The 25,882-nt window shown below is 35.3% G+C and overlaps 1 protein-coding gene across 7 annotated transcripts in view; it reads right to left on the bottom strand.

Annotated features, from left to right (window-relative positions):
* The window catches only part of LOC113119930 (MAP7 domain-containing protein 1-like), a 36,804-nt gene that overhangs the window by 9,319 nt on the left and 1,603 nt on the right, over window positions 1-25,882 (bottom strand). For 4 of the 7 annotated variants that reach the window (XM_026289670.1, XM_026289672.1, XM_026289671.1 and 1 more), the window contains exons 2-7: window positions 11,714-11,908; window positions 9,841-9,909; window positions 9,482-9,502; window positions 5,428-5,591; window positions 5,109-5,217; window positions 2,523-2,627 (exon numbers count right to left, since the gene is read on the bottom strand). In XM_026289670.1, coding sequence (XP_026145455.1) covers window positions 2,523-2,627; window positions 5,109-5,217; window positions 5,428-5,591; window positions 9,482-9,502; window positions 9,841-9,909; window positions 11,714-11,908 — 663 coding nt within the window. The remainder of the gene's footprint in view (window positions 1-2,522; window positions 2,628-5,108; window positions 5,218-5,427; window positions 5,592-9,481; window positions 9,503-9,840; window positions 9,910-11,713; window positions 11,909-25,882) is intronic. The other 3 variants (XM_026289675.1, XM_026289674.1, XM_026289676.1) reach the window with 3 other exon arrangements.

Below are 25,882 nucleotides of genomic sequence, written 5' to 3'. Positions count from 1 at the left end.
CATGAAATCAGCATATAAGAATGATTTCTGGAGGATCATGTGACACTGACGACTGGAGTAATGATGCTGGAAATTCAGCCTTTCATCACAGGAATAAATTACTTTTTAAAGAAAATTCAAATAATTTTTTTTTTTTTAAACTGTAATAATATTTTACAGTTTTTTACTGCATTTTTGATCAAATACATTCAGTCTTGATGAGCTTAAGACATCTTTTAAAAGCATTCAAAAATATGACCCCAAACATCTTAATGGTGGTATAGATGGCAAGAAATATGAGACAACTTTGAGTTCATGCTGAGATTTTTTGATCGATCGCAGACTTCAGTGTTAACATAGTTTGAGTTATTATAAGCCTCTAGAAGAGACAAATCTGAGCATTTTGCTGTTCATTTGATCTCATTGCTCTCTAGCAGAAACATTTAGATATTTTAGAGACTATACTATATCTATTCTATAAATGATTTAACAGAATGTCTAGACAAACAGCACTCTTATACTAGAATAAAAGCTTTATTAGTTCAAAAACGGCTTAAAATAGGTTTTATTGAGGGAATTATGGGATACTGCTGTGTTAATAATCTGAGAGCACATTAAAATGAAGTCTGTGCTGTCGAAGTGCCGAAGAAATGAATCTGTGGTCTTGTTTTCTCCCACGCTCCTTTTCTACACACACACACACACACACACACACACACACACACATACACCCACACACACACAGGCACAAACAGGCAGAAACCCACTCTGAATGTCGTATTTGCAATCACACAACATTAAATCGATGCTGTGTATAAAAATGGACATAAAAATGTAGCAACAAGGTAGTGCTCCAATCTGACACATTAGCAACACTTCGTGATGTCTGGTCACTGGCTGTTGCTAGGCAACAGCTGCATTTTTTCTCCCTCACTGCGGCAAACTGTGCTGCTGCTTGAACTACTGTAACAGAAGGTTTGATCACGATCTAGGATACAAACTCTTTATAATATTCGTTTTAAAATCTGATACAGAATACTGTATTTTTACAGGACGCTCGATGCAAAAAAAACACACCTTAAACAGTATGAGCTAAAATATGTTTAACCCAAGTATTGTGTGTTATATCTCAGCATAAAGTGCACTCTGAGATGAGTGGTAATCTCTAATGACAGGGAAATAAGTACAGACCATGAGCTCCACGGTTCTCATGCGGTGCACAGTGCTGTTATTATGTTGATTTATACACATCTGTATAGCCACAGCTTTGCTGACTCATCATCCTGCTGCATGTGGAAGTCAGCATTCTAGAAAACCCATTATTTCCTAGGACAGGAAACTTAAAATGAGGCTATGTTCAAAAAACTATTTCTGCAGATTCTAGCATGTATACCGTGCATAGTGCATAAATTATCCATATATAACATCAGGATGGCACACTCACTTTTGCTGTGTAAAGTATATAAGCTCACAATACAATGTGCTCAAACTGATTTCTGGGATGATGAATATTATGATTTATGACCTCTTGTCTTTAATTTGACAGACAAGAGTGGATTAAAAATGTGGAAAATAACTTTTTATTACTGATGACTACAGTGCTTTTGATTTTTTGAGTTGCATTTGTGAAACCTTTTTGCTTTTGTATATAAACTACCATTTATAAGTTCATAAAAAAGAAATGTATTCAGCAAGAATGCATTCAAATGATCAAATAAATGCAGCCATGGAGAGAATACATAAAAAAAAAACAATTAATAAAAAATCATAACAAACCTCTAAAATGTTGAATGGTAGACTAGTTAGGACATGTTATTGCACAAAAAAGCAAAACCAACCATTAAGTGGCAAGAAGCTGTTAAGTTAAGTTTCTGTCCTTCCATACAGTTTATAATGTTCCATATTCTATAGTTCCTTCCATAGTTTTTAATGAGCAGTACACAGTAAGCAGTATGCAAGTATTTCATTCTGAACACAGCCATATACATTTCACAACATCTCATATGTATATTAATTAATTAACCAATTAAAATGCTTAAGATCACACTAAAGCAGCATAAACTATATTGCACCTTCTAACTTAGTTAGCACTTCATTGTTTTATCACTGATCAACAATCAGCCCTTCAAATCACACACTTAGGTTAAAAACCCACCACCAGCACCACGACCCACACCAAAGACTGAAAGTGATGACGGACCACAAAAATAAGAAAAAAGAAATGAAAACAGATATTTCCACCACTTACTGGACCACAGATAAATAACCATCACAGACTATGAAGCAACAATGTGAGCACTGATCAAAAGTGCACGGAAGGAGAGATTACCCATGATGCAACACAAGAACGAGGGGGTTGTGGGGTAGGGTAAGATGTGAGAATGACCATCGATCACCAGGCGCAAGCACAGGCAAGCAGGCCGCCAGAAATGAGCAAATCAAAAGTAGTTCATGAGAAAACACAACTGAAGAACCAAAAACCAGACGGGGGTTTGCAGGGAGGGGTTTTTGGAGGTGAAACGCGGGAGCCGCTCCGTTCTTACTTCTGCAGGGCGAGTTCCAGAGCGTGGCCGAGGACTTGGACAACCTTTTGTTAATCACAGGCTCCGTCTGCCGCGGCAGGTTGACCGTGGAGGCCGAGCATCTGCCTGCAGAACGCAACACAGAGAGCAGAGCGTTCATTCTGACCCCCTGAGCGACGGCGGGAGGGAGCGCGATACTGGTTTTCCCAAAGGAAGGGTCATGCAGACTTTCAGAGGGAGAGCTGGAGGAGGCGGGTCACTCTTGCATCAACTTGTAAGAGGATCGTACATTTAAGATGTACATTAAATTCCACTGACACCATTTTTATATGATGACTTACTTGAAGTACATGAACGCTAACCAAAACAGTACCATTCAAAGCTTTTGGGGTTGGTAAGTTTTTTTAGTTTTTGTAAAGAAAGGCCTTTATGCTAACAAAGGCTGCATTTATTTGATCAAAAATACAGTAAAAACTGTAAAACTGTGAAATGTTACTATAATTTAAAATAACAGGTTTCTATTTGAATACATTTTAAAATCAAATGTATTTCTTCAATGCAAAGCTGTCACATGATCCTTCAGAAATCGTTCTAATATGCTAAATTGCTGCTCAGGAATCATTATCAGTTATTGTAAATCTTGGTAACTGTTGCTCTGCTTAATTTTTTGTGGAAGCTATTTTGTATTTTTCTAACATTATACACATCTTTACTGTCATTTCTGATCAATTTAATGCATCCTTGATGAATAAAAGTATTACTTTCTTAAAAAATTCTTTATGACCCCAGAAATTTGAATGGCATAGAATATTTAGACTATCTAGATAAATCAGCACTATTCTACTGAAAACACCAGCATTATCACCAGCATGTGTTGTGTTATGGATTATGGTTTCTAGCATGGCATGACTTCTTAGTCAGCTTAACCATAAAAACCCTGTTGGTCATCCATCATTACCAACTCCAAACAGCATGTAGACATTTCATACTGGTCTGATCTGGTCTTTTCAACAGGGTAGCACTGTACAAAGTGATCCAACAAGACATCACTTCCTATAACACACTGGTCACTGTAGACACATCATCATATAAGGAAAAGGAATAGGCTTTTTTTTTTGTCTTTATGTTATAATTGATGTCATACATAGAGTAGACACATCAACGCCCATCACTGTGATGGTAAAGTGATAGTTCACCCCAAAATTAAAAACTCTGTTATCATTTAAAACCTGTATGACTTTCTTTCTTGTTTAGGGAAATATCCCAGTGTACCAAGTCTGTTCGGTTACCAATATTGGTCACAATATATTTGTGTTCCACAGAAGAAAGCAAGTCATACAAGTTTGGAACGACATAAGGGGGAGTAAATGATGACAGAATTGTCATTTTTGGGTGGACTTTCCCTTAAAAATCCCAGTATAACATCTCTTTTAAAGGGTTAGTTCACCGAAATGAAATTGACTCGCGAAAGAGTCAATCATTCGTTCGATATCTGGCTATCTAGTCAGTGTACTGTTTGAGTACATGAATTACTCCGGGATATTGGTTTGTTTGAACCCAGAGGGAGTGTCAGCCACATTAAAAAAGTTTACAACTTAAGTCATTTGTGGATTAATGCGTATTGGAGACGTGAACCATTTAAAATGATTCAGTTCGATTTAGTGAACTTGTTCAAGAAGATCCGGTTACATAGAGTGATTCGTTCGTGAGCCAGACATCACTACACTGCAGTGAACTCGCTCACAACAGACACGGAAGAGAAGAAAATGCTAAATAAAGTCGTAATTTTTGCTATTTTTGGACCAAAATGTATTTTCGATGCTTCAAAAAATTCTAACTGACCCTCTGATGTCACATGGACTACTTTGATGATTTTTTTCTTACCTTTCTGGACATGGACAGTATACGGTACATACAGTTTCAATGGAGGGACTGAGAGCTCTCAGACTAAATATAAAATATCTTAAACTGTGTTCTGAAGACGAACGAGGTCTTACGGCTTTGGAACAACATGAGGGTGAGTTATTAATTACATAATTTTCCTTTTCAGTGAACTAACCCTTTTAGCTCTTTGGGTCAAATAATATATAAAAAATATCACACCTTAACAAGAGATATTTTCACAGTCCTCTACCTACTTACATTATATCTAGCACAGCTACACCAGTCAAACCAGACAAAAAAGGTTTCAAAGAAAAAAAAACATACAAAAACCAAAGAAAACAAATATAAACTATATAAATGATGCTGAGGCCAATGATTAGCAAGTTTTGTGGTGGCGAAACCATAGTAAGATGGTTTTCTTCCTACACGTTTGATGTCAAGATGAAATTAAAGCGGGTAAACAAAATCAAAACCATAGGATGATGCATATTAACCATCTACAGCAGTGAAATTTCAGCACTGAAGACAAACTGACTGCTAGAACTAATCTAAACAGACACAGAGCAAACACTGCTGTAGTCAAACGCAATGTTGTGTCAACACATAAAGCTTCCGAGCTTATATCAGGTTCTCTTTATGTTCCTGAGTACAGTTTTGAAAGGAAATGATAGGTCTAGACTTTAAAGCTGTATGAGGGTGTAAAGTTGGACTAAGGACACTTACTCTCTCTGCGGGAGGTCTGGTTCAAGCCCCCGGCCCATGACCACCTCTGCTGACGGATCTCAGCCCATGTTTTTTTGGTTGACCTCTTTATGGCAGATTCATATCTCTCCTGCAGAGAAAAAGACAATCACAAGACCACTTGTGGTTCATTTTTTTATCCTAATAAGATTCAGAATCACTTATATTCCTGGTAGAGAAATTCATTCAAATTATAACACATAGGGACATACTCAGTTTGACAATTAGAAAGTCCCACAACACTTTTTCATCCTAATTTTTAACAGTATGTAATAAATAGTAGCACATTGTGTCTCCATACCTTGTTTTTCTCTAGTTTCTGTCTCTGTTTTTCCTCCAGTAGAGCTCTTCGTTTCTCCGTCTTCAGTCGCTGTTCCTCTAACTTCCTCCTACGCTCCTCTAACTGGCTCTCACGCAGACGCCGTGCCTTCTCCTCCTTCTCCAACCACTGAGCTTTCTTGGCCGCTGAGAGGAACAGAGAGAGTTTCTGAGTGATGCTGCCTGCTGTATATTATGAAATTTTCTGTCAAGAGTTCTCAATTACATTTCACCTAAATGAATTGTTCGCCCAAAAATCTAAATTTGCTCAAATGTTCTCAACCTCAGGAAATCAAAGATGTAGATGAGTATGTTTCTTTATCAGAATAGATTTGGGCAAATTCTAACATATTTTTTTAGAACTCTTTTGGCCTGTTTTTGCTTGTAAATAGTGCTTGACTTGTGCATATTTCTCCTGATATGGACGAGAAAACGTTTCACTTTAGAAAGAATTAATATCGATAGAGGACTTGTATTTTTAGCCAAAGCAAAAGTTTGATGTTAAAAATAGCTTCTTACAAACACACACATTTCCGCTTGAGAAGATGTTGGTGGACTGGAATCCTGTGGACTTTTTGTGGATTATTGTGATGTTCTTATCAGCTGTTTGGACTCTTATTCTGACGGCACCCATTCACTGCAGAGGACTCACTGGTGAGTGAATGACGTAATGGTGATGCTACATTGCTCCAAATCTAAATTTCTCCTATGAAGAAACAAACTCATCTACATCTTGGATGACAATGTAAATTTTTCTTTAACTTAAATTTTTCATCTTTGTGTATTTAACTATTTGTTTAAGCGTCTTTCCCTCATATGTTACTCTTAAAAATCTGAACATATTCAAAGCACTGAGATATTTTGTAAAAAAAACCTCAAGGAGACACTGGGGTCTTTTTTTCTCAAGAAAAACATCTGAAAAGTAAGAAACTTCAGCAAAAGTCTTAATTTAGCAAAAATCTCATCACAGTCTGGCAGAAATAAATGAGATATTAAAAATCTCTCTCATGCGAATTTCCTATTTTATAACCAGAAGTGATTGTTTCATTAACGGTCATTCCACTGAGAACTAGTTTTCTGTATTTATAAAATCCAGTGCTTGAGGAAAATGAAACTGCTAATAAAACAGCATTTTTCTCTCATGTGGTTTCAGTCGTTTCACTTCAAAAACAATTAAAAACCAATCAAAGCTCTTTATTTAAACCCCAAGCACGCTGTGCTGCAGCTGGATGCATTCTGCTCACAGGCCCGATTTAAGGAACACACAAGACATCACACTGTGGAATTTCCTGTTTTTCAGTCCCTCAACCATAACTAATTCTACACACACAGCAGTCCAGATGGGATTTGAGTTGAGGAATACAAACACAGAGGAACTGCTTCCAATCACAACATCGCTCTAGATCCGTGTGGGGCGACCCACTGTACTTACTTTAACCTGTTTCATTTCAAAGGCACATCCGCTTTATACCACAGGAAATACAGTGACTCAAGAATGAGATGAGCTGTTGCTTAGATAAAAGTTTGTTTTGAGATCCACTGAAATTTAAACAAATTCAAACAAGGCAAAAAATTATGAACAGACAAAATGTGGCTCTGCTGTGTGGATTGATATAATTTTTCGGCCAAGTAAGAGGGAGAAGTAAAAACGGTAATGTGGCAGCAAACTTTTTTGGATGTAGCACTATAGTAATATCATGGTGTGCTCTGAAATATATGTGTGATTTGTAATGACGCATTGAACTGAATTGCATTCAGAATATATATATATATATAAAATGAGCTGTATATATATATATATATATATATATATATATATATATATATATATATATATATATATATATATATATATATATATATATATATATATATAACTACATATTAAATATTTATATAAGGAATGAGTATTTATATATGTATATACTATATGTATATATTATTTATGTGATAATATTAAGACAAAATTTCAGTTTCACATACATTACCGTTCAAAAGTTTGGGATCAGGACATTGTTTAATGTTTTTTTTGTTTTTTGTTTTTTTTACAGGAGTTTCTAATGCTCACCAAGGCTGCATTTATTTGATAAAAAATGCAGGGAAAAAAAAATCATATTTTGAAATATTATTATGATTTAAAATTAAATGATGTTTTTCTATTTTAATATACATTAAAATCTAATTTATTCCAGGGATGGAAAGCTGAATTTTCAGGATCATTACTTCAGTCTTCAGTGTCACATGATTTCAGAAATCATTCTAATATGCTGATTTATTATCAGTGCTGGAATCTTTAATATTTTTTTGGAACCAGTGATACTTTTTTTTCAGGATTCTTTGATGCATAAAAAGTTAAAAAGAAGAGCATTTATGTCAAATAAAAATATTTTCTAACATTATAAACTACCGTTCAAAAGTTTGGGGTCAGTGAATTTGTATTCTTTCTTTTTTAAAGAAATTAAACTTTTATTCATTATTTTAATATATTATTTAGATAGTAAAGATTTATATTTTTAGAAAATATTCATATTTTGAATAAATGCTGTTCTTTTTAACATTTTAGTCATCAAAGAACCCTGAAAAAAGTATAGCAGTTTCCCAAAAATATCTGGCAACACAACTGTTGCCAAGATTGATAATTCTATTAATAAATCAGCATATTAGAATGATTTCTAAAAGGGTCACGTGACACTTTATACTGGAGTAATGGCTGATGAAAATTCAGCATTGCATCACAAAAAAAAAATATTTTTTAAAGTATATCAAAATACAAACCATTATTTTATATTGTAATTACATTTTGTTAGGTTAATGTTTTTTTCTGTATTTTTGATCAAATAAATGCAGCCTTGGTTAGCAGAAGAGACTTCTTTAAACTTACTGATCCCAAACTTCTGAACAGTATTGTAAGTATTTTCTATCTTTTTAAGTATTTAATATGCTCTTTGCCTAATGTTCATATGTTCGTTAATTTTATATTGCTTTACACTGCTTTCTTACTACATAAAATACTAAGACATTTCTGATTCATGAATCTTCTAACATTATCTTAAAATAGTCTCTTAAACAGTAGAACTGTGTAGCAGACATGTAGTTGGTGCACTGAGAAAATCATGTGTAATTCTGACTTCTCTACATCCAATTACATAAAGTCCTCAATCCTTTATAAATTATATAACAATTCTGTTGTACATCCTTCAAAGTAAGATGATCTCAGCATTCACTATAAACCACTGGGTCTCAGCTGCAGTGAACCGCTAGTGAGCTAATCAGAGCTGGCTAATCCTATTAGCTTCATACAATATGCTATATGACAGTGCGACTGCGCTGAAAAATACATTTTACGCTTTATGCAATTCAGTGTAGCAGCAATCCGGCCTTACAACACATGCTTCATTCTAACAACTAAGCCAGGTTTATGTCTTTGTACTGTATATACAACATTTGTCAAGCTGAGATATTTCATCCCAGGCTACAATAACCCCTTTATGTAAAGTCTGCTGCTGTGGGGCCAAAGCTGGACTTGTTGAACCGATAAACAGCTGGACGGCCAGAAACTGTGGATTATCTGCGTCTGTACAGCTGAAAGTGAGCTGATATCCAAGCAGGCTAATCATGCTAATGGCAAACGTAATTACAGCTAATCTGAGCGAGAGAGAGGCATGCCTTAATGAACTGTAATGATGGCACGTTTTTCACCCTGTGCCTGCAGGGACCTATCAGACAGCTAAAAGTGGAGAATATGAGACACATGCATTGATTAATGAAGCCTGGTACACATGCAAATGCTTAAATATGCTTGTATTTCATAGTCACTTGTAGCATGGAACGGCCTGTGTTTTTACAATACTGCAATAAATGTAAAAAATGTATGTATAACTAATATAAAATAATATTCCTTAACTGTAGACAAAGTAATTCGGAATCAAACTGGACACAACCGAAAGTGAAAAACAAAAGGACTCAAAGATGACAGGACATGAAAACGATGGAAACGATCTGCTTAATCTAATGACTGACCGCGTGACGTATCTTACCTTGCTCCTGGGTTTGCTGTTCTGCAGCAGTAAACACAAATCACAAGCACATCTGTCAGTCACCTCAGTTTCTACCTTTATATGATTCTGCTGGCTGAACATCACTAGAACCCAGTTGGCCTTGTATTGACAGTTAATGTTTGATTACCTAATTACACATGAGAATAGCATATAATTTGGTTAATTATTATTTGGGCTCACACAGACTCTGTAGTCCCAGTAGCTTTAACTGTATATATATTTATACCGATGTGTTCTTCAGTTATTACTAGATTAATGTTTTGTGTGGCGTAAGCATATCATTAGCTCTGCAGGGCTGAACGTGTCCCGGGACAAAGGATGTGTTTATGAAGTCTCACCCAAATATTTGGCCCGTTCCTCTCGCCGCTTTTTGGCTTGTTTCTGCCGTTGCTCTGAACTCATCCCATCTGTTGAGGAAGAAGAAGATAAATGTACTTTTCATGCCTTTTCAGTAAAATGAAAATTTATATTGACAGTATGTCATTTGCAAATGAAATATCATGCAAAAGTATGAAATGCAAATCAAATACCAACATTTTAGTAGCCAACACCATTGATATTCCAATTGATATTTAGGGGAAAAATGCCTTTATTTAAAAGTTAAATATTAATACAAATATTAACAAAAGCAATGGCATGATAATAAAACTAAACATAGAATACAATACTAATTAAGTAAATGCATAAATAATAAATAGTAATAATAAATGCATACATTTAATTAAGTAAACTTTGACAGCAGCAGCAATTAAGTACAAATTAAAAATGTTTATTATAAATTAATTAGTTATCAGTTATACACACAAACATATTTGAAAAACACACACACATTAGTAGCAAAAACAAGCACTACTATAATTCTAAGGAATACAGAGGAAATGGAATAAATGATGATATTCTAGCTAAACTTTTAGGGGGGACAGACTTGTAAAATGCTACAAAAAGTCTAAAGAGAGCTGGCTGACACACAGTACTCTTCTTCTTCATTTCTTTTTCTTGAGAAATTAGAGGGTTGTAACTGACATTTTCTATTTTGTTCTTAGCCTCAGGAGTGCATTGATTCAATCAGGATAAGTGTGACTCCAGCTCTTTGACCGCAGAGATGCTTTAACTCAAGGCATTGTGGTGAGTCAGGTATTATTCTGATCACACAGTCAAATGTAGAGGAGGTTCATTCAGTGAAGACTCATGCATCAGTGTTTCATCTATCCGTTCTTCTCGCTAAGTGTGTCCTCCTTATAATGCAATATACAGCCAATGCTTTCCCAATGAATCAAACTGTTGCCATGGCAACCGGTCTACCCCGCACCCACCATCAAAAGGACTCGGTTGGCTCTATACACTCATGACTGTTAGAGAACACTCTGCGAGCCTTCCCCAAACACACACTGCCCAAGGTTCGCTGGATGCTTTGATGCAGGGTCATGCTGGGTTCCAGCGTCTCACCCTCTTCATGAACAATGACTTGGCTTGCTGCCACAAACGTCCCATTAGGATGCATTTAGAAAAAGGTCTTTTAAAAGTCAGTCTGATGACAGGGATGTTAACAAACATGCGGTCTATAATGCTGAGGGTGTATACGTTTTCTCACTTTCACCATTTTACTGTACACAAATGCCATGATAATTTTGAACTTACCAGTAATAATTGTAAAAATTGTAGTATTACATTTTTAAAAGAGAAAATGTACTCTATATTCTAAATGGTTCTTGTAAGTACATGTGAAAAAGCAACTATAAAATACAAATAAAACAAATTAAGAGTAAAAAAAACAAAATTAACTAAATAAATAATATATAATATAATATTACATTATATATATATATATATATATATATATATATATATATATATATTTTTTTTTTTTTGGTTTAAATGATAAATTCAATCTTAAAAATATTGTATAAATATATTAAAATATTATAATTATATAACAATATATTTTGTGTAATAATTATTTAATAATAATTATTAAATAATTAAATAATACAAATAATTAAATAATTTTACAATATATAATTTTTTTTATCACATTCATTAGATTAAAATACAAGCAAACCAAAATAAATACGATAAGAATAATTCAATTAAGATCCATCTATCTATCTATCTATCTATCTATCTATCTATCTATGCTATGGTGGTTGCTATGTTCTCTCATTCAATATAAAGATAAAAATTCTATTCAACACCTGAAAGCTTGTATTGTACCTTTCTTTGTCGGCGGGTTGGGGCTGGATCCAGGTGTGCCGGGTCTCGGGTCAGATTTGATTAGTTCAGTTTTTGAGGGAGGGTCTGTTATGAGGGAGGAGTCTGTGACCGTCGTGTCGTCAGCTTTCAGGATCTCACTGTCCAACTCAGCATCTTTCTGAAGCGTGCCGCTCGTCCCTGGAGGAGATGTGAGAACTGGAGGAGCGAGAGAATCCAAAATGAATTCACATTAAAAACATAAAGTAGAATTTGATAATTAGAATCAACCTTTGAAAGCCAACCAAAGAGTAAGCAGCGTAATTTGGCACTGACCACAATCATAATTGATGAACTTTGAAACACAGTTATGGAACTTAACTGAATCAACACTGAACTATATTGAGCTGAATAATGACACTTTTCCCTTCTGTACAGCTTGTTTATTTATTCATTCATTCATTTTATTTATTAGACCTTTGTGTATCTCTTTTCTCTGGATATAAAGGTATGGATGATGCCCTGGGGAATCAGCACTGTCACTACACATGCAATATACACTGACTGTACCCTTAGGCCTTGCTTTTCCATCTTTGTTTAATGCAAGTCCTAAACCATCCCCCATTATTAACATAATGGATTGAGTGGCTTCTGAAGGATTAACTGAATGCTGTAGAAATCCATGACTGCAGCCCCTCAGATGAGTTTGGATAATGATCATGGCTTGAATTTAATTAGATAACAGGATGAGAAGTGACCACTCATTTAACAGCCGACTAAATATGTTTATTCTCTTCACATCAGATGCAGAAAAGAGCTTCAGACGCGTCGAAGGTCCGCTGGAGCACCGAGACCCTCCGGAGAGCCAAAATGAAGGGCAAATAAAGGGCTGGTGGTTTCAAGCCAAAAGCTTCATCTCAGCTTCAAACAGTCAGTGCTGGGCAGAGAGGGTTGAGAATTGGCAAAAAGTCATAGTCATCTCTAACAAATGCTGCTAGAACCTAGCTATATGAAGAAACCATTTGCTAAAGCATCAAATACTACTGTATCACAACAAAATGATCAATGTCAATTATCTATGGCACACCAAAATTATAGCCTACATTAGGATTTCCCAAAATGGTGATCATGAGGGGAATATATTGAGCTTTTTATTTATCGATTTGCATTTCAGTCAGTTTGAAACCAGTTTTTATTTTTTTGTGTTCTGTCTTTTGTCAGTGTAGTAGTTTTTGTTTTTATTTGCCTTAATCATATGTATTTTTACATTATTTTAATAATAATCAAGTAAACATTGTCTTGGTATTTAAAAAATAAAAAATAAAAAAGGTTTTATATTTTATTTTATTTCAGTTAGCACTTATTTTAAGTAACAACAATATCTGAATGACAATTTTGCATTTTTAAAGTTTTTTTTTGTTTTGTTTACTACAATAACCCTGATATTACTAGTCAATAATAATCGGAAAATTACTTTTAAATTGCAACTTAAAAACTGACCGCTGACTTTGTGTGAATCAAAACTACTGTGCCACACCAAGTTTTTTAGCTTTTATCAAAACTTCAATGTTGAACGGTTGACCTCTGACCTCAGGGGGTAAACATGAGGTCAGCGTGGGTCTGAACGTCCTGTTTTAATCAGAGTGCATGTCTGTGTTTCTCCAGTTGTTTCTGGGGGTCGATGAGGTTTCTGTCTTCGAAAGTGCAGCTGTCGTCTTGTTAGGGCCAGCCTCATGACAGAAAGACAAACAGCCTACAGACGCTACACTGCTGTTTAGAAGTGCAAAGAGACAATCGCTGAACTTTGCTACTGTAAATAACTCAGAGAAAACCATACGCCAGTAAATAAAGTACACTGTTGGCAATTCATCCCCACACATCGAAGCCCAATGATAAGTCCCAGCTTCTTCTCTGTACTCTGTTTCTAGAGGAAGTCAAGTTCCCATGTTGGGTCTGTAAAGGTTAGCAGCAGGCCAGTGTCTCACTGCTGAGACCAACGGGACAAACTGTCTGCGTTAACAAAGAAACGCCATCTGTCCCGGGAAAGACACAGAAGAGTGTCATTTTTCTTCTGCTTAGAAACAGATACGCTCACACTAATCAGATGCTAAAATACTCTCATTTGGAGATGGAATTAATTAGCTCTTTAAGCATGTTAGATGTGAGATACCATAAGCAGACAGTGATTTTTTATCAGAAGATTATGGCTAATTTAGGATGGAGATATAACAAATTCAGTTCAAACGTCAAATCGTCCACATGACAACATGTGCAAACTCTTTAGTTATGAGTTACATTAAATGCATTTAGACCTGTTAGAATTACTGCAATCACATTCCATGTTTGTAAAATAATCAAAAAGTAAGACTCATGGGGGATATTTTGAGGATCCATTGGTTATTTTGATCAGATGAAGTCTTCTCTACATTAGTTAGGGCTGCAAGATGAAATAAGTAATATTTATTTAATAATAAATAACACAAGGTGTGGTTTGAAAATGATGAAATTAAGACTTTTCGTAAATTTTCATTTTAAAGTTAAACTGTGCAATAACATGATTATCATTTTATTATTTTTTATTAAATACAGTTTTTTTACAGTTAAATATTAGTGTCTTTTTATATGCATGTAATATGTAATCTTTAACATTAAGAGGTGGTAATGCCAGCTTAACAGTGCTGTGATATGAATAATTATACTAATTATAATGGTTGACGCTGTCTTTAATTACCCATCAGAATGGCAACAGGAACAAATTCAAAACCTCCCAAGATGCACTAGGAGAAAATCTAGAAAAAGAGGTCAGTACTAAAGTTTTGTGAGCTTGAAAGAGAAAGAAAAACATTGCATGTGATCCAGGGATGAGACAATGTTTGGGCAAAGGGACAAAGAGATAAAAACAGCAGTAAAACCCGAGACTAAAGCATAAAAAGGGTTTAGGACATGTCCGGGCAGATCATCAGAGAAACCCTCAATACAGAGACGACGTGTCTGGAATTTCGGGGAAAAAAGAGACAGATCTTCCTGACAGGCTTTGTGCTGCAGTACATTTGGTGTTTGAGAGAAAAGGCCGGATGAATCTTCTTCCTGACCACAGACACCTGCGTTTGAGTATAAAAGTTCACGTCATGTGACAGACACAGATCTGTCAGGTTCATCGATTCGAATTTCACCTCTATAAGTAAAAATAGTGTTGTTTGTGGTTGCCAAGGTGTTGCAATGCACAAACTAAAACTATATATCAAAAAATATTTTAATAAAGTTCAAATTAAGCAAAATATAACTATGATACATTTAAAATGAATGAGAATGAGAAATGTTGCCTTTGAAACTAAATGAAATAAGTATAAATTGATGCACTATAATGATAAATAAATAAATAAATAAATAGACTAAATAAATAAAAACTTAAATGTTAAACTTAAATTTTAGGCTAATATATATAAAAATGGTTAGGTAATAGGGTTTTATCGTTAACTAAAATGTAAACTTTTTCTTACTTGAAATAATGCTGAAATAAAAAATATATATATTTGATAAAAGAGGCAACATTTATATTTTTTCCAAATAAAAAATAAAATAAAAAAAATAAAACTCAAAACTGAAATAAAAATAAATGAAACATAATCAGTAGTATAAAAGATAAAAATGACAAAAAATATAAAAACCCATATAAAATATTATATGAAATGTACTGTAAATATTTTTGTTAATTTTGTAGTAGTATTTATGTGCTATTATTATTTATTATTATTATTATTAATTCTTAGGTTGAATTTAATTTTAATTTCAGTTTTAGTTATTATTTCATTCCAAATAATTTAATATTTAGACATTTTATATGAACTTTATTTCAATTAACAAAAGTTTTAGTAAACGATAGAAGAACAAATATAGACAGAAGTCAGACGACTACTTTTAGACAAACAACAACTAAGGTTATAAAGCTATAAAATCCATAACTCAAGATTCATTCTTAAATTTATGAAAAATGTTTGAATTTACATTGAAAACACACACAAAGTGGACACATTTCTTCATTGCTCTTAATGTAATCACACTCCTATCGAGATAAAGTATGTTTTTTCCTTGTGATTTAAAAATATGCTCCGTTCTGCGGGTTTTGCATTAGTGTATTTGCTCGATGAAGGGATTTACAGACACAATGGTGTGAAGTGGGTCAGTGGCACGTCCACAACAGGTCTGTGTGTGTCAGCAGCGGAGGCAAGAGCACAAGACTCAGTGGATGTGGGTCAGTCGGACCTCAGGCATGTGCGGCATGCATCTCTACTGTCTGTGTGGATGGCAACAGAACACAACATGGCACAGGACTGTCAGAGAGCAGCAGCAGAGCTAAACAAGTACACTGAGAGACTCTTCCTACTGTTTACACTTAAAACCACCACAAATACCTATTGCTAATAATTGAATTGTAAGTGTCCTGCAAGCAGTAAACTTTATATCCTTTTCACATGGGTCATTCACAGGGAACTGTGCTATTTGTGTCCCAATGTGTCCCACATTTTATATTTGAAAATTTTAAGTTTATTAAATAATGCAAAAGAAATGTAAATTGTATGTAGGTTTTTATCAGATTATTTGCATCTACTGTACCGAATCAATACATTTTATTGAAATTAAAATACTCTACATTGAAAATAGTGCTTTGACCTTTCTGGCATCATATTTAGGGCAGTTACATAATTATAAATCTTTTCCGACTGGTTCAAACATGCTTAAACTTGAACCCTCACATAGTTGAACTTTGCATTAAAAAAAACATGATTAGCTTTACATTCTATTTGATTGTGATTAATGTGGTGTGATGTGATCATTTTTGCTCGTTGAGATTATTATTAGCCATTAAAACTCTGTGTAATTAATTCAAAAGTTAAATACATTTATTTTTAATATGATTTTTAAAATATTTGTATTTATTTTTTGAGCAGCAAATCAACATATTAGAATGATTTCTGAAGGATCATATGACACTGAAAACTTATTATTAAATATTATTTTTAATATTTATTTATTTATTTAATACATTAATTAATATATTTTTTATAATTAAATAGTATTTATTAAATATTATTACCAAATGGCTGCTAAAAATTATGCTTTGCTTCACATTAATAAATTACATTTTAAAATAGATTAAATTAGAAAACACTTACTTATAATGTAATATATTTCATAATTTTATTTTCAAACACCAATCTTTTGAGCTTTTAACTACAACAAAGCACAAATTGATACTATCAGAATTTACTTAATACTAAAATAGAAATGGTAGATGTTAATGATTAGTTTAAGAATAACTTGAAAATGACAGCATCAAGTAGCACCACAGTTATGTGTCTGTTAAAGTAAGAATAAACAGCAGAAACGATGTATATCTGATGTTTTAAACAGAGCTGAAATACTGTAAGCTGTTCCTGCTGCTCTAAAGATCTCAGTGTTTCAGTAGCCCTGATAAAACACAACAACCCGTCTACTTTGAAATAAAAATCTCTGCAGTGCATCACTGCTGCCAAAACCATAACACCTGTTTCTACAGAACATCTGTATAAGTCTAGACCCTTTGTCATGTGACAAAACTAAACACAACCCTTAAGATATCTTTCAATCCAAATCAAGTACATCCACAGCACTATAAATTCAAAACAGAGCAATGAACAGCAACAGAATTGCATGGATCTCTTGGGGATCTTCTGAAGAATCCAGTGGAGTGAAAACAGTCCGTCTCGCAGATCAACATCTGCACTGACACACAGTACGAGTGCTCGACTCGTCCAAACACCATTAATATTTGAACAGCCCTCTGCATCTCTCCCACTCATGTGCACAAATGGAGACAGTCAGAAACAGCTCATATCTTGATATACGGCTGTGAGATAATAGGGCAAGACTGATGTCATGGCTAAACGTTGTCCTTCAAACTAGACAGCTCATAGCACAAAAAACGAGTCCCAATCCAACAACCACACGGCCTGAACGGTTGCCCTGATTACAGACACAACAAACACACAACAACGGCAATCGTATCAAACCAAAAAACTGCCTGTAAGTGCTATATTACATAATGTGGTAATTGGTCTCCAACTGAGATGCATCCTGTTTGTTTGGTGTGTGATTATCCAGACTGATCATTTAGAAATAATCAGCATCAATGAACACTTCAGCTGGGCACAATGAGACATATTTTATAGGCTATATGAGAGAACACGCAAAAAAATTATTCACAGTTATTTGTATTTTTCATGGTGATTTTTTTTTTTTTTTTTGCAAACATCTAAAAGCCTCAGATCAGTAAAGATGAGATAAGCCGGTATTAAGGGATTTTATCAATCTAAATTAAAGTTTGCCTTTAATGTAGGTTTAATGGAAAGAGCATCCAAATGTACATAAGCTTGTGTGTGTTACAGTATGTGTGTGGACATGAAGGATGTCTGCACCGTGACTTTGTTTACATCCATCCGTCTGCATGTTTTGGCAGCTGCCTTCAGCAGCATAGGAAATGTCAACGGGAAATTAAACTTACTTACTGCATGTTTCTGAGTGAAATGCTTTTTACATTTAGATGTATGCATCTAGCAGATGCTTTTATCCAAAGTGACTCATGTTATCTTTTTTAGTGCCACGCTCCACTGTCTGAGTTATAAGGTGATGTGTATGAATCATTTGTAGTCTTATAAACTGAACATAATACAAAGTGGACTAAAAAGTAAGGGTGAAGAGTCAGAATAAGAGACCTAACAGCTAATAAAAACATCCGTATATAATCCACATGACTCCAGACCTTTAATTAAGGTCTTGTGAAGTGCGTGTTTGTAACATATGTAGGCATTTTTAACTCCAAACAGATCTTCTATTCATAATATTGCTTCCTAAAGGTGACAAAAGTCATCTCGCTTGAATCAGGAGAGAAATATGCACAGATCAAGCACTGTTTATGAGCACAAACAGGACAAAAGAGGTCTACACAATTATTTTGATGGGAAAGGACAAAGGATTGACTTTTTAATTATGGATTATGGAGTCGTATTTTTGACGGCACCCATTCACTGCAGAGGATCCACTGGTGAGAAAGTGATGTAATGCTAAGAATCTCCAAATCTGTTCTAGTGAAAACAATTATAATTCTCACATAAACCCCCCAAAAATGTGAAAAGGCATGACAGGAGTTTAGCACAGGGTATCTAGGTTTGTCTGTGTCACATCTAGCCGTCTCTGTGTGCACTGAAGCAGAAGAGGACTTATGTAAAACAGAGCAAACTGATGCTGCCTGCCGTGACAGCTGATCCTGCAGAGAAGTATCAAAGGTGAAGGCTCTCTGACACATTGCAGTATAAAATAGCTGTCGGAAAAAATGTCTTAAAAATGATGAAAACCAGTGAAAAGGGATGAGAATTGAATGGCCTAATGGTTAGATCCCTGAACCTCAGGGGTTTAATCCTATAAACTTTATGATGAATAAAGTGAAGCATCCACCTTATCACCTTGAGCAAACCACTTTAGAAACATTAAATTACTTGAGACGCACCCAGTAACAAGCCACTTTTGATTGTACAAATGCAGTCAAACAGAGAAAAAAACTTCATTTTTAGAGGGAAATGCTATGTAATATGTAATTTCCCCTTCCATTAGGATACCACTTGATACTGAGGTCATTTTATGGAGGACATAAGGTGAAAGTGGAAATGACAGCACCTAGCCAAGCCACCATGACTCGATCTCTAAAGACTGACGGCCAGGCAGCACTCCGTGAAGAGCATCTAATATTACTCTCATCAAATGACCATGTCTATAAATACCTTCAGGTCTGTTCGGACACACTTGGGGGAAAGTGTTAATGTGGCTTCCTCTGGCACATGCTGCAGCGGCAGAAGATTCATTTTGAAGGTCAACAGAAGCAGATGAGAGAACATCAGGGAAAGAATCCCAGAAAATGTGAGTCATGTGACTCATTCCCAGCATGAAACGCCTTCTGAGATCACCAGACATGCTGCAAACTCTCTCTTTCTGCACTACGTCCTAATAGATGTTTTTCTTAGCAATTTCACGACATCTGTTTTAGATTATATTACGGCTGCTGAAACAGTTTGAGGTGTGGCAATGCTGTTTCTAGATCAGTGTTATGGGGTAATAATGTCGAGCATAAGGGGTGCAAGCCCGTCTGCGCAGCTGTGGGGCTAATATTAGCAGGCCTGTCCTGTGACCACACTGGAGCGGGACAGGCGACGGACGGGTCTGTGAACACACACACAAGCACATGCTAACGACTGTTTTCTCTTTCTGACACACACACATCTCGTCAAATCCACACTGACGGCTACAGCTGCTGGAGAACCAATTGAGACTTCATCTGTGCACCACACGAAGTTCATACTTACTGCATTAACATACACTACACAACAGCATCTAAAACTTACTGTGCTCAACATATACAAACCAGGGGCAGAAATAAACAGATATACATACCTTTGAATTGATTTAAAGGGCCATTTTTTAATTTGTGAAAACATATTTTTGTACCCATGTAAGTTGGCTGTTACAAAATCGACACCAAAATGCAAAAGCAGCTGGAAAAAAGAGAGCAGATCTATAGGATTAAAATAAAATAAAAATGTGTTATGAAATATTCATTTATTATTACATTGATAATGAGATTATTATATTATTAAATCTCAAATACCACAAATTAGCATATATTTAAAAACAGTGGAAATCAATACAATTCACTTGATCTCCAAAGTCCTGGCTAATGTTTCAAAACCATAAAATGTCTAAAATTTAAGTAAATATTTAATAAAAGCAAAAAGCATCTCAAAGATGTGGTATAGATCATTTTTATTTAATAATCAAAATAATAACTGAAACAATAAAACTCATAAATAAGTTATCATTTGTGCTATACTTACTATTTTAATAACAATAAATTATGCATTAATTAATGCAAGTAACCCTAAGACAAACCCTAACCATACATGTAGTTAAATAACTCAGTGCTTAAATGTATAATTACATCGTAACAAGGACACCTTATAATAAAGTGTAACCTAATTGATTATTAAAGGGGGGGGGGTGAAATGCTATTTCATGCATACTGAGTTTTTTACACTGTTAAAGAGTTGGATTCCCATGCTAAACATGGACAAAGTTTCAAAAATTAAGTTGTACGTTTGAAGGAGTATTTTTGTTCCAAAAAAACCTCTTCCGGTTTGTCACAAGTTTCGGAAAGTTTTTTTCGAGTATAGCTCTGTGTGACGTTAGATGCAGCGGAATTTCCTTATATGGGTCCTGAGGGCACTTCTGCCGGAAGAGCGCACGCTCCAGTATAGCAGAGCACTGAGAGCACAACAGACATTCACTGATCAGAGCGAGAGCGTCGCGAAAAGTCACAAAAGAAGTGTGTTTTTGGTTGCCAGGGCAAGACAACCCTGCACAGATTACCAAAAGAGAAACAGCATTAAGGGACCAGTGGATGGAGTTTATTTTACAGAGCATCAACGGAGTTGTGCAAGTGTTTTTGTTTGTTCCCTGCATTTCGAAGATGCTTGTTTACAAGGCCCAGTTTGACGACGGATTTGAACATCGTTTATTTCTTAAGGATAATGCAGTCCCAACGAAGAAGGGTCACGATCGTGTGTTGGAACCGCAGGCGGTGAGTAAAACTGCTTCAAATATCTCTGTGTTGTTAACTTAGCTATCGGCGCGTGAGCACATCAAGTAAACAACATGCGATGTTGTCATCAAACTGCACTTTCCACATGTACAGCTTAAAAAAAAAAAACGAAATAAAGTGGAACTTAGTCATTTTCCAAAACCGCTAAGCAAATATCTACAGTTTCAGTACATACCACATAGAGACGCATTTGCTGATGCTGCTCTTGTTAAATTTCAGCCTCTGGATCTGTGTCACAGCTTCCAAACGCGAAAGCCTACTGGCGCTCGTGATTCTTTAGCTCCGCCCACACGTCACGCCCCCAGCCTGTCGTGTTTTTCCGGGAAAAATCGGTACAGACTATCTTTCTCTTATGAATATAATAAAAATAAAGACTTTTTGGAGTTATGAAGGGTGCAGTACTACTCTATAGGTACTCAAGATTAACAGGATATTGAGTGAAAACGAGCATTTCACCCCCCCTTTAAATAAATTAGTTTAATAATAATAATATGGGCATTATTTCATTCCAAACAACATTTGATTACTTGGTAAAACTCATTTTAAGCTTATTGTTCCCTTACAGTAAAATACTATAGCACACTATAATTAGAAAAAATATAAATATTTAAATATTGAGACCAAAATGATTTTTGTCTAAAAAAAAACCCTGCATGTATATGAAGAACAGAACATATCTTCTTTACACAAATATAGTCCAAGCACACTGGAGCCTTACCAACCACACTTTGCTGATTCGACATTCTTCCTGAGACCACCAACCAACCCTGGACAAGAAGTCAAATAATAAACAGAGCCAACAGACTGCTGGAGTAAACTCTAAAGGTTTTCTTCTTTTACAAAGAAGAAACTTAAAAAAAAAAAAAAAAGTCCCAACGGTTCATAAAGCACTTTTTAAGCTTTAAATACCAGCAAGACTTTTAAAACTCTTCAACTTCTGCAGAGGTTTAGGTCTGATGTGCTTACAGGAACTCCTTAAGTCTGAAAACCTCTGTTGGTCTGCGGAAGGAATGGAAGAAATCTCACTGATGAAACTATAAACTAAAAGTGCTGGGTAGAGTTTGCTAGAATGCCACAAGCTTGAATATAATAGAAACTAGACCCTAGGCATGTAATGTTTTGTCTAATTACAAAATAATAAGCATCATTTCTGCATAAATTAGCATATTTAATCACACTTTACAAACATCCTCTCTGCACACCAACAATGAGATTCATTATTCAGAAGTTATTCAAAGTTTGACCTCATTTTCAGATCTGTGTGCTGGTAAACACATATGCATTCAGCTAAATTTAAAATCGTCTGTCCTTGAGGGGATCCTGTTTTCTCATGTTTGGACTCAAAAGGAATTCACATGCCCCGCTTACGTAACACGGAGACAGATTTCCACTGTTTTCCTGTCGCCGAGACAAAGTCATTGTGCAATAGTGAAGACTTGATCTAATTAAGCACATTCTCACTTTGTTTACATTTCAGCTGCCGCGACAAAACTGGATCCTGACTTCCACGGCCCTGCAGACGCCACACCTCATTATGTTAGCAGAACTGCAGATGAAAACGATTACGCTCTAATTTCAAGGTGCACACTGTCAGTAAAACATAAATGACTGAGATCTAAAACATCAGCACAAGCCATCATTTTGAGCTTTAGGGTAAATAAAGCTTGGAGTGGAAAGAATGGCTAAATTATGGTGTTCCTCCATGTAAAAATTACTTTGTCTGTCAGTTGCTTCTTAAAGGAATAGTTCACACAAAAATGAAAATCTGATGACAAACACATCATAGTTGACCCGAGGTTGAGTTTTTTGTTTCTTCATGGGAACACATTTGCAGAAAATTAGCATTACACGACTTGCTCACCAATGAATCCTCTGCAGTGAATGGGTGCCGCCAGAATGAGAGTCAAAACAGATGCTAAAACATCACCATAATTTACAAGTAATACACACGACTCCAGTCTCCAGTTCAATAAACATATTGTGATGCAAAAAATGTATAAAAAACAAATCCATGATTGTAGATATCTTTGGGATATATAACTTCTTAAACATTCGACTAAACACTTTTTATTTTTTAATTTATATTAATACTTTAAAGAACCCAGAAACCAGAAATACTGACGTTCCTATAATTAGAAATAATGTTCTATCACCAAAGAACAATACAGCAACTCAAGAAAACTATACAGCTGAATTCTTGCAAATTCAAGGTCTGATATTAATTTTAATGCATAAATCATTTTAAAAACATGTAGTTTCCCATCTATTACTACATTCAAAGCTGCTTCCAGAAACAGATTTTTACAACACTTTAGTTCTCATTGTTTCTTTCATTTTCTTGCTCTTGCGCCCATATAAAACTTCAGATTCAGGCTTCTGGAAACAAATATCTCACATGAAAAGAAATCCTTCCATGCTGCTGCTTCCCTCCTCTCTCTATTCCTTCCTCCTCCCTTTCCTTTTCCGTCTTTCCACACGGTTATGACACACAGCTCTTGCCAAAGATACCTCCAAAAATAGAAGTCATCCTCTCTCATTACTTGGTCTACCAGAATACAACGACATTATGGTGAAAACAGTCCCGAATAACGATTACTCAAGGACTACACCGACTGCCATGATGTTTGAACCACAGAATCATGGTCATATGCCACAAACAACTCATATTTTCCGCTGAAAGCAGAAGTGAAAATGGGGTTTCTTGGTTTCTATATATATATGTATATATACTGTAAGATTTTCTTCGTCTTGTCCTGTTCGTTCATTTACGTAATGAATGAATGAATAAATGAAGTTATGTATATATGTATTATAATTTTTTTTTTTTTTTTTTACAAAAGTTGTATGATTTGCAGATTTTGATGATTAGGAGACAGTTCTCACCATGAAAAGCTTTGTACGTTATTAGTTTGGCAGAAAAATGCATTTAAAGTGTTTATTTTTTATTTTTATAGCAGTCTGTTTGGTAATATTATAATGAAATTCTTAGCTGAAACCTGTCGCAATAATCCCATGCAGTCTGCTGAGCTGGCCACTTTGGCCAGATATCCAAATTTCCAATCCTCCAAGACCACTTGGGGGAAAAAAGCAGGAAATACTTTGCCATTGAGAATATCCACGTCATACATTACTAACACAGACAAGAGCCTCGGGCTTGAACAATAACTCCATCCCACAGGAAATAAACCCTTTCTCATCTAGGCCTGGTCTTTAAAAAAGGCTCTTTAATGCTTCCCTGCAGCACTTTAGGTTCAGCAAAGTGCCCTTTCCTTCTTAAGACATTAAGATGTGAGTTTCTAAATAGCTCTTTGGAGATTTTATACATGTGCGTATACCTTGCAAACTTGAAAGTGGATAAACATTTCTACTACAGATTCTGCAGATTTGAAGTATGTCACCATACTGGAATTGAAATCTGCAAGAATAAAAAACTACAGAGCAAATCAGTATGAAGTTACAGCACATTAGCAACTACTATTGGAAATAAAACAATAAAAAAAAAAAATTCTGACCTAAAGGTTCTCGTATGCTCTAAAACACTCTACAGGTTCTTATTGGCATCTTTACTCTAAACAAGACAGCTAAATCAAAATGGTGCGAAATAAAGTTCTATGTTATGAAGCTGATTCTTATTGTCTGTGCAGCATAAGAAAATGTCTTGCAGTTTGTGAGAGAGAAAACCCCTGTGATGGAGAAACAGTGTTCCTTTGAACAAGTTCAGTCTTGGAGAATCTTGGTCCTGTGCCCAAAACACTTACTACAAAGCAATCAATGTTGCTGTACAGAGGATTCTCTGACCTGTCTCTCTCTCTCTCTCTCTGGCTCTCTAAGCCTCAGGCTACAGGACAAGACGTCCATCAAAGCTGACAATAATGCCACACTGGTGTCCATGACTCAGCTGGCCCAAGGTGTGAGAAATACAGCTGCCACTGATCTAAAATCAGCTTTGTATTCACAGGATGTGAATAACTGATACAGGAAAATATGTGGAAGGAACTGAATAAGGTCTTTTATTAAAGAGCCACAAGAATGGCAGGGCAGATCAATATAACATTAAAGATGCTTTACGGTGTAATCCCTATTATCATCATGATGCAACGGTGTTCTGGGGGGTTTCTAGGTTGTAGTTTACTGGCCCGGTTCAAGAGAGTTGAGAACGAGGTCTGTCTGTAACACAGTCATCACATAGGAATGCATTTACAAGTTTCCTCCTTTTTTGGTGCATTCTGCCAGTTCAAAACAACCTGATTTAAAATGACAAATACCAAGAGACAGGAATGTGCTCAAACTAAGATCATGTGAGATAATGACTAGACGTTTCCATAGCATAACCCAGATTTACCGGCGTTACCTGAACCACACATCTGGAGGCAGCACTTGACCTTGCTGTTAAAGTTAATTTTAGTCTAGTTAAAACTAAGGGATTGCATTCTATTTCTTTCAAAGGAGCTTACATTAAATTATACCTAGCCTGAGGTTAAATGCATTGCTAAAGGACACTATAGCTG

The sequence above is a fragment of the Carassius auratus genome, chromosome 19, assembly GCF_003368295.1.
Source record: "Carassius auratus strain Wakin chromosome 19, ASM336829v1, whole genome shotgun sequence".
In the NCBI taxonomy this organism is placed as follows: domain Eukaryota; kingdom Metazoa; phylum Chordata; class Actinopteri; order Cypriniformes; family Cyprinidae; genus Carassius; species Carassius auratus.
Note: the sequence above shows the minus strand (reverse complement) of the source record. Positions and strands in the feature narration are given on the sequence as shown.